This window comes from Suncus etruscus, chromosome 2 (genome assembly GCF_024139225.1).
Source record: "Suncus etruscus isolate mSunEtr1 chromosome 2, mSunEtr1.pri.cur, whole genome shotgun sequence".
Taxonomy (NCBI): Eukaryota; Metazoa; Chordata; class Mammalia; order Eulipotyphla; family Soricidae; genus Suncus; species Suncus etruscus.
In genome coordinates, this window is record NC_064849.1 from 10711068 (window position 1) to 10723333 (window position 12266).

Below are 12266 nucleotides of genomic sequence, written 5' to 3' on the forward strand. Positions count from 1 at the left end.
CATGAACAACGCAGCCCAGCAAGGTGCGGTGTGGTGGGGCTGGGGTGGGGATTGGGAGGACTTGTCTCTTGTCTGTCCTTGGGGTCCATGTTAGTAGCCTTTGGTTCTGGGTGTCCTGGGGCTGTGCCAGTTCCTGAGCTGGGCTGAAGGGGGCAGTCTGGGAGCCTGGACATATATGGGGTTCAGCTGAGGTGTATCCAAGCTCAGGTACCTGCTGGCCACACTCCAAGGCTCCTGCCAAGCCAGCATGTGGCCACAGCCAGGGCATGGAAACATGCTACTGTGGTGCTCAGCTGGGTGCAGTGTCTGAGCCCCTTTTGGCTGGCCCCACTCAGGGTGGGTTGCTCCCAGCAGCCAGGAATCTGCTCATCAGCCTGTGAAGGACCAAGGGGCCCGCTTGATAGATGGAGCAGGACAGGGAGAGACAGGGTTGGACAGGAGCACCCCAGGGTAGCCCCACAAGCTGCAGATGGTGGGCCAGGGCCTGCCCATGGGTGGAGATGGGATGGAGAGGGACTCATGAAGGCAGGCAGGGCTAGGGCTATGGGTACGTGTTCAAACCTGACTCTGTGGACCCAGGAGTCACAAGCCCAGGCCCTAGATGGCCAGAAGAGGGGACAGCAGGGGGTGTCTCAGACCTTGCCCAGGGATGCTTAGCTGAGTCCAGAGCATGGAGCTTTGGCCTGAGCCCAAGGGACAGAGGAGCCAGACTTTAGACGCAGAATCCATCGAGGCCTCTGGCAGGCCGGTGTGTTTAGCACTGGAAGTCCTCAAATGCCCAGAGGAATAGTCTGGAGTCTTCAGGAAGCATGGGGCACCCTGGAGCAGGCTCCTGGCCTTTCTGTTCAGCTGCTCATGGGGAAAGCCGGGAGGGCATGGAGCTGGGCGAGGAGGCTGACAACTGTGACCGTTCCCAAGATGGCAAGATCCGCCTGGCCACGTTGGAGCTCAGCTGCCTCCTCCTGAAGCAGCAGGTGGCACCCGGCACTGGCTGCATCATCAAGGACGTGCACCTGGCCTGCCTGGAGGTGAGGGGCGCCCACGGTTCACAGTGGGGGTGGGGGGTGGGGACCCAGAACCCCTGTGACAGGAATGGACTCTGCTGGTCCCAAGGATCCATGTGTGCAGAGAAGGGATCAAACTCCAGGCCTGTCTCTCACGGGGCCTCGGCCTGGGATTTTTCCTGTGTTTTGAACCACGCCTGGTGGCACTCAGGGGTTACTCCTGGCAAGCTCAGGGGAAACCATATGGAATGTCAACCCCATGTCAACCCCAGGTCAACCCCATGCAAGGCAAATGCCCTCCCCACTGTGCTATGGGTCCAACCCCTCACATGTTTTTTAAAAAGAGCACACACACACACACACACACACACACACACACACACACATCGTTTGTTCTGGAAAGTTTAGAAACGGCACAGAGTTCAGTGTCCTGAGAGTCATTGCCGCTTCCCCGTGTGTCCCTACACCTACATGTTACCATGTGCAGATTCGTAAACCAGGTTTCTTGCCATAAAATGAAACTTGGGAGTCTGCACTTATAGCCTGTGCCCCGCTTTTGTTATAGTTCCCCATGCCCTGGGTTGACCTTACCCACCTGACATTATCTCTGTGCTCTCCCTCAGCTGTCAGTCAGAAACCACTTTCAAAGTGAAGTGTACCCTTACCTGGCCTGTCTTATGCAGATTTTATGTTTATTTTGTTCTCAGGGGTTACTCCTGACTCTGCACTCAGGAGTCAAACTCCCGGGAAGTTTGGAGGACCATAGGGATGCCTGAGGTTGAACCCAGGTCAGCCACTTCCAATGCAAACGCCTCCCCCACTGTCACTGTGCTGTCACTCTGGCCCCTTCCACAGGTTTCAGAGCATGTCAGTGGCCTGAGTCTGTCTTTCCATGAGCTGAGTCCCTCTCATACCTCTCCTGTCTCTCCCTAGGGCGCAAGAGAAGAGAGTGTGCACCTGGCCCGGCATTTCTACAAGGTCAGTGGGGCAAGCTCAGACACTGTGTGTGTCTGTGTGTGTGTGTCTGTGTGTCTGTGTGAGGAAGGGCCAGGCTGTTCTAAGCAGATCCTGACGTCTGGGCCTGAGTATCAGAAGTTTCTGTGTGTCTATAATTTCTCAGCCTCATGATCACCTTGCATCAAGGCCCAGTTTCGTAGTCGTCACAACAGTGATCTTGCATCACTTTTGTACCGATGTCGTCTTATTGGCAGCACTTTTTTTTGTTGTTGTTTTTGGTTTTGGGGCCACACCCGGTAGGGCTCAGGGATTACTCCTGGCTCTGCGCTCAAAAATAGCTCCTGGCAGGCTCTAGAGGTAGTCAGAAATCTTCTATGAGCTGCTGCTGGACATTTACCAGGAAGTTCAGTGTGATTTTGAAGAAACTGCCATGGAGGCAGTAGGGAAGGTGCTCACCTTGCCAACAGCCAGATTCAATCCCCGGCATCCTCTATGGTCCCCTGAGCACCACCAGGAATGATCCCTGAGTGCGGTGCTGCCTCCCCCCCCCACACACACACACATCTTCTATGGTCCCCTGAGCACCACCAGGAATGATCCCTGAGTGTGGAGCTGTCCCCCGACACACACACACACACACACACACACACACACACACACACACACACCCCATGACTTTCGGTATTTGGAACTTTGTAGAGATTTGTCTTTGGGTTCCAGATGGTTCCCTGAGTGCAGAGCTGTCCCCCGACACACACACACACACACACACACACACACACACACACACACACACACACACACACACACACACACACACACCATGACTTTCAGTATTTGGAACTTTGTAGAGATTTGTCTTTGGGTTCCAGATGGTTCCCTGAGTGCAGAGCTGTCCCCCGACACACACACACACACACACACACACACACACACACACACACCATGACTTTCGGTATTTGGAACTTTGTAGAGATTTGTCTTTGGGTTCCAGATGGTTCATTGTAAAAGTTTAACGTTGTCAAACTGCAAAAGCACTGAAAACAGCATAAACCAGTGTGAAACATTATAACATTGCAAACTAGTATGAAACGTTTAAAAAAAAAGCATAAAACATTGTGACATTTAAAACATTGTGTCTTAGTGTAAAACATAATGACATTGTGATTATAACAAATTATATAGTGTGTAACACTGTAAAAGACTTAATAGGGCTGAAGAGAAAGAAAACGCTTATTGGGGGGGTGTATCCTGCCAACACTAAAATTTTGATCACAAGCAACCATATGCATTGCCAGGGTAATCCCAGAACAAACAGCCGGGAGAAGGTCCTGAGAGCTGTGGGGATGACCCAAAACCCTATCACACACCCACATGACCTAATTGTGGTGGTTTGTTTAGCCTTTATTTATTTATTTTTTTTTTGAAGGGGATATACCTGTCAGTGCCCAGAGCTTACTCCTGGCTCTGCACTCTGGAATTACTCCTGAAGGTGCTTGAGGAGGTGGGGACCATATGGAGAGCTCTGGGGATCAAACCCCAGTTGGCCCTGTGCAAGGCAAGCAAGCACCCTCCCTGCTGTGCTGTCGATCTGGTGCCCACACTGATGTACTTTGTAATTACTAATTAATTTGTAGTTACTGATGTAATTTGCATCAGCCCCTTGAAGATTTGAAGGGGCCCTGGCAGCCACTGAGAGCCGTTGACTGTCTGAGGGTGTGGTAGGTCAGCATGGTCACATTGTCTGGGGTCCCCCTCCCAATGTGGTGACCCTGCCCAGATGAGGTGTCATCTCCATGGCCGCCTTGCACCAGGGTTCGCATCCCAGATACCCCGCAGACTATCGAAGACTTTAGGGGTGTCTTCCTACGGGGTCTGGGGCCCCATTATTCCAGGTCTCTTTCTCTCCCCAGAGCTTACAGGTGGCAAAAACAGAGCACTCCGTGGGGCCTTTTTTCTGGGGAAGACTTGAGAACCATGTTTCTGCTCAATTCCCCTTTTCCAGGCTCAGATCTTATCCCCACTTTTGTCCCATGAGGTACCTCCCTGTGTGGGAGACCTCACAAACCAGTGGCAGTTTCTTTTTTTTTTTTGGTGATTTGTTTTGTTTTGGGGCCTCACCCAGTGATGCTCCAGGCTTTCTCCTAGCTCTGCACTCAGGAATGAATCCTGGTGTGCTCAGGGAACCATATGGGATGCTGGGGATCAAATCTAGGTTGGCTGTGTGCAAGGCAAGAGCCCTTTGTCCCTGCTATGCTCTTGCTCTGGCCCCTGTGCGGGGTTTTCAGGGATGGTTCTCCTCTGCCTTTGTATCCCCAAAGAGTATCCCATGGTCTGATCACTAGGAAAAGGTAGAAAGAGCTATCCCTTTTCCCATTGTCCCTCACACTTGGCTTTGCTTTTGTTGTTGTTGTTGTTGTTGTTGTTTTATTTTGGGTTTTGGGCCACACCCAGGGGCACTTAGGTGTCACTCCTACATCTGTGCTTAGAAATCGCCCCTGGCTGATTTGGGGGACCATATGGGATGCCGGGAATCAAACCCAGGTCCATCCCTGGTCGACCACATGCAAGGCAAACGCCCTACCATAGTACTTTGCTCTGTCCCCCCTCCCTGTTGTTTTTTTTTTGTTACTGCACACTTGGGACTTCAGCAAAAGCCAGGCCATGGGTTGGGGAAAGAGCAAAGGGCTGGGCCAGGGGCCTAAAATGCCGGAGGCTGAGTACCAGCCAGAGTGAGCACTGAGCACTGGGCGGGAGTAGTCCCTGAGCACTGCTGTATTGAAATACATATTAATTATTGAGTTGTGGATAGTGGTGGATGATGGTGAGATAGATAGAGGGTTGGTGAGGCCTTTCTCTGCCAGCCTGGGCCACGCACCTGCAACCCCTACCAGCCCGCGGGTATCAGGGTTCAGGGGTTGCCACGAGGAAATGATCCATAGGCAGTCAGGTTTCAAGAGACATCAACTTTATTAAGGCCCAAGCCACCGGGAGCCAGAGAGATAGCACAGCAGCATTTGCCTTGCAAGCAGCATATCCAGGACCTAAGGTGGTTGGTTTGAATTCCGGCATCCCATGTGGTCCTCCATGCCTGCCAGGAGCTATTTCTGAGGAGATAGCGAGGAGTAATCCCTGAGTGCTGCCGGGTGTGGCCCCAAAACAAAAACAAAACAAAACAAAAAAGGCCCTAGCCACCATGCGTGGCTCCTAAGCTTTTTTAAACCTTTTAAGCCCGCTCCATAAGCAGCTCTGCATTCAAATCTATCTCTTCTCCCTCCATCCTGCTTCTCGCTGCATCTCTTGCTGAATCCCTTCCTGCCCCTGAGACAACCCCTTTATTAGCAATCACAAATGTGGGCATGTCTGCCTCTCCAGGTGAGCCAGGCAGGAAGTTAGGCGAGAGGAGTCACATTGCTGGACATAAAGGAGGGAAGGAAAGTGTCGGGCTGGTCCCCCTCTGAGACAGGACCGGCAGGCAGATAGTGACAGTGACTCTGAGAGGGGAGGGTGGGCGGCCCTGCGTTCAGGTGACTCAGAGCCAAACCCTAGAGCCACAGTGCGGGTCACATCCAGAGCCTGACACACCAGCCACTCAGGCATGCCCCTTCACCCGGTATTCCTCTTTGCCTTTCAGGAGGCCAAGTTGTCCCACACTCAGCCTTGTCACCCAGTGCATGTCCAGCAGTGCCTGGCCCTTGGAATGCTCCCCATTTCTGTATTTTCATTTCCTGATTTTTTTTTTCGTTTTTGTTTGGTTTTGGTCACACGGGTGGTGCTCGGGTTACTCCTGGCTCTGCACTCAGAAATCACTCCTGGCAAAACCATATCGAGGGACCATATGTGATGCCGAGGATCGAACCTGGGTCCATCCTGGTTCAGCCACATGCAAGGCTAATGCTCTACTGCTGTGCTATTGCTCCGGCCCCAGGTTTTTTATTTTTGGATTGTGGTATTTGTGTGCACTTAAAAGGCTGTGACAAAAGATACAGAGCTGGGGGCCGGGCGGTGGCGCAAGAGGTAAGGTGCCTGCCTTGCCTGCGCTAGCCTTGGACGGACCGCGGTTCGATCCCCCGGTGTCCCATATGGTCCCCCAAGCCAGGAGCAATTTCTGAGCGCATAGCCAGGAGTAACCCCTGAGCGTCACCGGGTGTGGCCCAAAAACCAAAAAAAAAAAAAAAAAAAAAAAAGATACAGAGCTGTAGAAGCTTTTTTTTTTCCTTAAAATAAATAATAAAAGTATGAGGGGAAAAATGTTGAAAGTGCAACTCGATCTTGGGGGGCACCGTGTTGGTTTCACGTGTATGTTTCACTTCCTGGTGATTTACGGGAATCGCTAACGAGAAGCAGATGCCATGAAGCCGCACACTGGCTGGAATCTCGAATATTTGTTTTTTGTAGAGAAAGGAGGCATGATCTCCTTTTTCTCTCTTTGCAGGGAGAGGAAATTTTCCTGGACATGTTTGAGGACGAGTACAGGAGCATGACGGTGAGTGAGAGCCAGGATATCTATCCTACAGACAGGCCGAGGCCACGCTGAGCCCGTCGCCCAGTTGGCCAGGAAGAAAATCAGGAGCAGCGAGAGGGGTTCCCGATCCTGCCAGATTGTGGGGTGCCAGACCATGCCTGCAGTTGGCACGCTCATTCTCTCTCTTTCCTTTCTCTCTTCCTGTCTTCCCCTCTCCTCTCTCTCCAGTGCCAGTCTATATCACTGTCAGTTTCCTCAACAGAGCCATGGGGAAAAATAGTTGAGTGGGGTCCCCCTGCCCTCTCGGCCACCTAGGGAGAACTCAGAAGAGTCATCTGCTCCCCCCCCCCACTCACTGGTCGGTTCCCCTCCTTTCCTGAGTCCACAGTGCCAGCCCTGAAGCTTCCTAGCCATGTGCCTGAGGAGTCTGCAGAGAAACCCCACACACCCTTTCTGCTCCGTTCCCTCCTCCACATCTCCCCACCTGCCCGCCTCGGAGCAATAGCGCAGCAAGAGGGGCATCTGTCTTGCACATGGCCAACCCAGGTTTCATCTCCGGCATCCCATATGGTCCCCCCCCCAAGCCTGTTAGAAATCAGCCCTGAGTATCACCTGGTGGGGCCCCAAAACAAATCAGCAAAAATAAACCAAAAATGAAGCTGAGTGGGAGGAATCAAAGGATGAAACAGGAGTACGAACCACTGGGCCACTAACTGGGCACCTACCCCACCATGGAAGGCAGTAGAGCAAAGATTTGGAGGTTCTGCAAAATCAGGCCTATCCCTGCAGGGATCAGTCCCCATAGTGGGCCTCTCTGCCTCCTCTCTGAGAACCCCTCTCCTCCTGAGGCTTTGGTTGGAGGGGAAATGCAGAACTCAATAGGATAGGAAGGCAGAGGTGCCTCCCACTGAGCTCCCTTCCCCCTCCTGCCATGTCTTCCCAGATGAAGCCCATGAATGTGGAATATCTCATGATGGATGCGTCCATCCTGCTACCCCCCACGGGCACCCCGCTGACGGGCATTGACTTCGTGAAGCGGCTGCCGTGCGGAGATGTGGAGAAGACGCGGCGGGTGAGTAAGAGCGGGCGCCAGGCAATGGGCTCTGGGCCTAGTACTCTGGTGGGCCCACTTCTGGGGCACCCTCTGGACTCAGAGAGCTCAGAGGGCCAGAGCATGCTGGAGGCTTGGACTCCAACCCCAACACCTCAGGCTCCCTCAGCCCTACTTCGAGCAGGCCCTGAGCATGAGAAACAAGCAAACCCAAAAGTGCCCGGGTTCGATCCCTGGCATCCCCTGTGGTCCCCCCAACCTGCCAAGAGTGATTTCTGAGTGCAGAGTCAGGAGTAACCCCTGAGCGCTGCCAAGTTTGGCCCAAAAGCAATAACAAAAAAAGTGCCTGTCTCGAGGCACCCCCTCCCCCCATGCATGCATCTACATGCTGTGAAAGTGGAAATTTCCAGAAGTTGCCACACCCAGAAATGCCCAGGCATCTGAGTTTCCAGTGTTAAATTTTATCAAGTTCGTCCCTGGGTGTAAGGTGAACCCCTCACTCCGGCCATTGAGATCAAGAACGGACCAAACAGGAGAGCGACCAGTGTGGTGCTATACATGTGAATCCAAGGGGCCGAGCCCCACAGAGCAGAGGTGCTGTTGGGGTGAGGCACACACAGGCGACATGATGATAACTTGGCAGCCTGCAGAGTGGACAGACGTGCATGCACAGCCACTAGGTACCAGGTGCCATGAACCCTTATTGGCATGATGCGTGCGCACTGCTTGCAGCCCACTACACCTCACCTGCTCCATGAGATCGAAGTTACTGTCTTAGTTTTTTTTGTTTGTTTGTTTTTGGTTTTTGGGCCACACCCGGCGGTGCTCAGGGGTTACTCCTGGCTGTCTGCTCAGAAATAGCTCCTGGCAGGCACGGGGGACCATATAGGACACCGGGATTCGAACCAACCACCTTTGGTCCTGGATCGGCTGCTTGCAAGGCAAACACCGCTGTGCTATCTCTCCGGGCCCGAAGTTACTGTCTTAGAAAGCACCACGACCTGTTACTAGAAAATAACTCCTACCACTGATGTGACAGCTCAAGGAACCCCAAGACCAGCCCAGATCAGTGCAGGACCCTGGGCACCTGATCTGTGTGTCAGCGCACATCTGTGTCTGCGCTGAGCAGTGACAAACATCAGCATCTGAAGACCCCAGCGTGGCCACAGGACCATCCTTCTAGATGGTTCCTCAGACAGGAAGGTTCCCTGATCTCCCATCACCTGACCAGGGATTGGGCCCTCGAGACCCCGAAGAGGCCAAGGATGAGTAGGACACGTGTGTCTCAGTCCACCCAGGGCAGCGACAGGCTTCTCCGGCCCCATGGGCCCGAGGCTGGGGCAGCCATTCTGGAGTGCCCTGCACACCCCACAGCCTAGGACTCTCCTGAGGCACTCAGGGCAGCCCGATCTCTGTGGTCCTCCTCGGTCTCCGACCTCTGGGGCTCACTCGGCCTTTCGGGGATCACAGTCCTTTGCTCTCCTCAAGGCTCACACCGACTTCCATTCTTCATCTCTCCTCGCTTGAACTTAAGTCACCTGCACGCTTTTCCCCATTCGATTCTGATTGTGCAGGTCCCCTCATGAGAGGGCACCATTGCCACCGGGCCATCATCACCCAGGGGAAAACGGAGGCATGAGGTGACCTAAAATTTTGCTGAGTCTCCAGCAATGTCTCCTTTTAATGACCAGGGTCAGAGGACATGCAGCTAAGTGTCGGGGAGGTGGACGAAGGTGGGTCATGGGGCAGGATGTGTGTGTGTGGAGGGGGGGGTAATCCAGCCCTACCTGGGGGTGAGAACAGGCTTTAGGCCCTGCCCAGAGATGGAGGACCACCCAAGTGATGTGGGCTTTATGGGGCTCCCAGGCAATGAAGCTGATGCGGACAGGAATGACACTGACAGAGCCCAGCGAGGACCTTGACCAAGGCCACTTGACACTGTGCTTGGCTGGCCAGCAGTGGACAGCCTGAGCCTTGCAGAGAAGGGAGGTTCTGGGGTGCTCTGTGGCACACTGCCTGCCTCATTCTTCCCAGATAGGGCACCCCCCAGAACTAAGTATCAGCAGGAGGAGTCTAGAGTCCCCTACACCACTTCAGAACTTCTCCTGTCCCCTAAAAAATAAATAAATAAAACAAAAAGTTCTGAAGGGGAATTTCAAGCACTCACCTCAGCCCCATTCCTGTGCAAGACTGCAGTGTGGAATCTTCCAAAAGCTTGGCTCCTCAGCCCATTCAGGCCATGGTCTACAACAGCCTACAGTAGTATGCTTTGAATTTCAGCGAAAGGAAGTGGATGGTTTAGCAAGCAATTGAGGGCTTATGTGGTCTGTTTCAAGCCCTGTGCCTGAATCCAAGGAACATTCCATTTCTTCCTTTGGATGCAGTGATTCCCTCCCCACCCACCCTGTTTTTTTTTTGTTTTTTGTTTTTCCCTGCCAACTAGTTTTTTCCTTTTAGGAAGGCTGACTCTTCTTGGAGATCGCAGCCTTTATTTTTCCGTGTCGGAGAATGCCAGACAGCAGACTTCACTGGGGCATTGAAGCCCACTTCTGAAGTTGGCACTCACACTTTCATCAGATTCCTGCACTCTGCTAGGGGTTGCAGAAACAGGTCAGCGCCGAGCCTTCTTGCCCCACTGCAGTTGGGCCTTCCTGGGTAGCTGAGCTGACAAGTCAGCAAATCAAGGCTGGCAGTCAGGCCACAGGAAGTATCCTGAGGGTCCAGCATGGGGTAATCCTGAGAACATGCCTTCTTTGTGGTGATGCTGGAACCCCTCAGAGTGGGGAGAGCCAGAGACACCTTCAGTGCAACCTCCAAAGGTCAGAGATGGGGGAGTCACTGGGCCAGAGCGATGGAGGAGGTAGGCAGGGTGGAGGACTGCAGGACACACCAGCCAGGTCCCCCTCCTTGCGTTTTGCACGTCCATTCTTCGTCCAGTGGGGAGCGTTTTCTTGGTAATGAGCAAGATGCAAGACAGTGAAAGGTCTGAGGGATGATTAGAACAGTGGGTAGGGTGCTTGCCATGCATGCAGCTGACCTGGGTGGAGTTTGAGCCCCAGCACCAAGACCCCCCCCCCACCAGGAGTGAGTGATCCTTGAGCACAGAACCAGGAATATGCCTGGAGCCACACCAGGTGTGGCCCCGAAACCCAGGAGAGTGGAACTAGGCCTGGGGCTCGATCTCAGCTGCAGTGCGCCAGCAAACAAGCCTCTCGGAAGAGCAGACCCATGAATCCTCTGACCCTGCGTGCGTGCTCTCGCACCCGGCGGACAGGCCACAGTTGTGCCACTTCCTCCACCCGAGCTACAGTGGGATTGTCTGTCGTGACCCGGTGTCGTCCATCATATCTTGACAGCACCCAGAGACTGTATGACCTCAGCCTCTTCCCAGGGTCCCCCCGGAAACCCTGGCAGCTGGAAGGCGTCAGCCACAGCTACACTCATTCCCACTGTGGTCCAGCCCCCTCGAAGAAGCGCACACAGCTTCCGTATTTTGAGAGATGGAAGAGCTTCTCTTCAGTCTTTGGATGTGGATTCTGCAGTGAAAAAAGAAGAGAGAAAAAAAAAAAAATAAGGTCCACAGCATCCCCCAAAGGCACCAAAGGAAAAGGAGAGAATTGCCCAATGTGGGTCATCCTGCCCACATCTGGCCAGCATCTCCACAGCATCTGCCTGCTGCTGGCAAAGGCGCATAGGCCTCACCTGGACACAATGCCCCCAGTACCTGAGGGGACTGTACTGAGGGTTCCCTACCCAGGAAACATCCGATCCAGAGACCTCTCGGTGCTGGGATGGAGTGGGGCCAGCCACCTGCCAGGCAGGCGCCCTTATCCTAGGCCCGTCTCTCCAGCACCTCAGTCGGGTTTCCAGCGAACACTCGGGGCGTGTTCCTGCTAGCAAGCCCTGTGGTTGTTCCACCGTTACATTCTTTTCCTCTGTCCTCTGCATGCATCTCCTGTAATCCCACAAAGCATTTACTTTCCTTGGGCCTGTTTCTTTAGGATAAGTTCCCAGAAGCAGAATTTCTGCTTCAAAGGGTATGAATATTTGTGTGTGTGTGTGTGTGTGTGTGAGGGGGATGTTGGGGATTAATTTTACCTGATGCCAGATGAGTTTCCTGGCAGGCTCTGGTGTTGTTCTCACTGCTTTGTCCTTTCTTTCTTTCCTTTTTTTTTTTTTTTTTTTTTTTTTGGTTTTTGGGCCACACCCGGTGATGCTCAGGGGTTACTCCTGGCTATGCGCTCAGAAATCGCTCCTGGCTCGGGGGACCATATGGGATGTCAGGGATCGAATCCAGGTCCGTCCTGGGTCAGCAGCATGCAAAGCAAACGCCCTACTGCTGTGCTGTCGCACCAGCCCCAGCTTTGTCCTTTCTAACTGAATCACTGTTGTCTGTCTACACTCCTGGGGCCTTGCAGGTGTCTTCAGCGAAATACAGCCAAACCCCAGTCCTAGGGCGTAGCCCTTGGCTCAGGGTGCCCCTTCCGGGGAGCCCTACTGAATCCCCCCTTTGTCTTCACGGGACTGGCCACAGCCCTCCGCAGAACCAGGCTTCTCCTGCCCACTCCTGGAACCTGCCTGCAGGGTCCCCAGCCGACTCTGCTCCCAAGGCTCACGTTGGTGTGATGTGCACCAGCTCCACTAGAGCCCTGAGCCCAGGCGGCCGCCTCCCCTCCCCCTTTGCTACGTCCCCCTCTGGATCCGAGCTGAGCCTTCCTGGAATTCTGCACACCACTGCTGACAGAACCGTCATTCCTGTTTCCTTTCCAGTAAAACACCCAGATCCCCG

At 53.6% G+C, this 12266-nt stretch overlaps 1 protein-coding gene across 1 annotated transcript in view; it reads left to right on the top strand.

Moving 5' to 3' along the window:
- CLEC16A (C-type lectin domain containing 16A) overlaps positions 1–12266 on the top strand; it is a 101777-nt gene that overhangs the window by 38208 nt on the left and 51303 nt on the right. The window contains exons 13-17 of the mRNA XM_049768549.1: positions 1–23; positions 919–1028; positions 1938–1982; positions 6397–6447; positions 7370–7498. The exon at positions 1–23 is cut by the window's left edge and continues 97 nt beyond it. Of these exons, the coding sequence (XP_049624506.1) occupies positions 1–23; positions 919–1028; positions 1938–1982; positions 6397–6447; positions 7370–7498 (358 nt within the window). The remainder of the gene's footprint in view (positions 24–918; positions 1029–1937; positions 1983–6396; positions 6448–7369; positions 7499–12266) is intronic.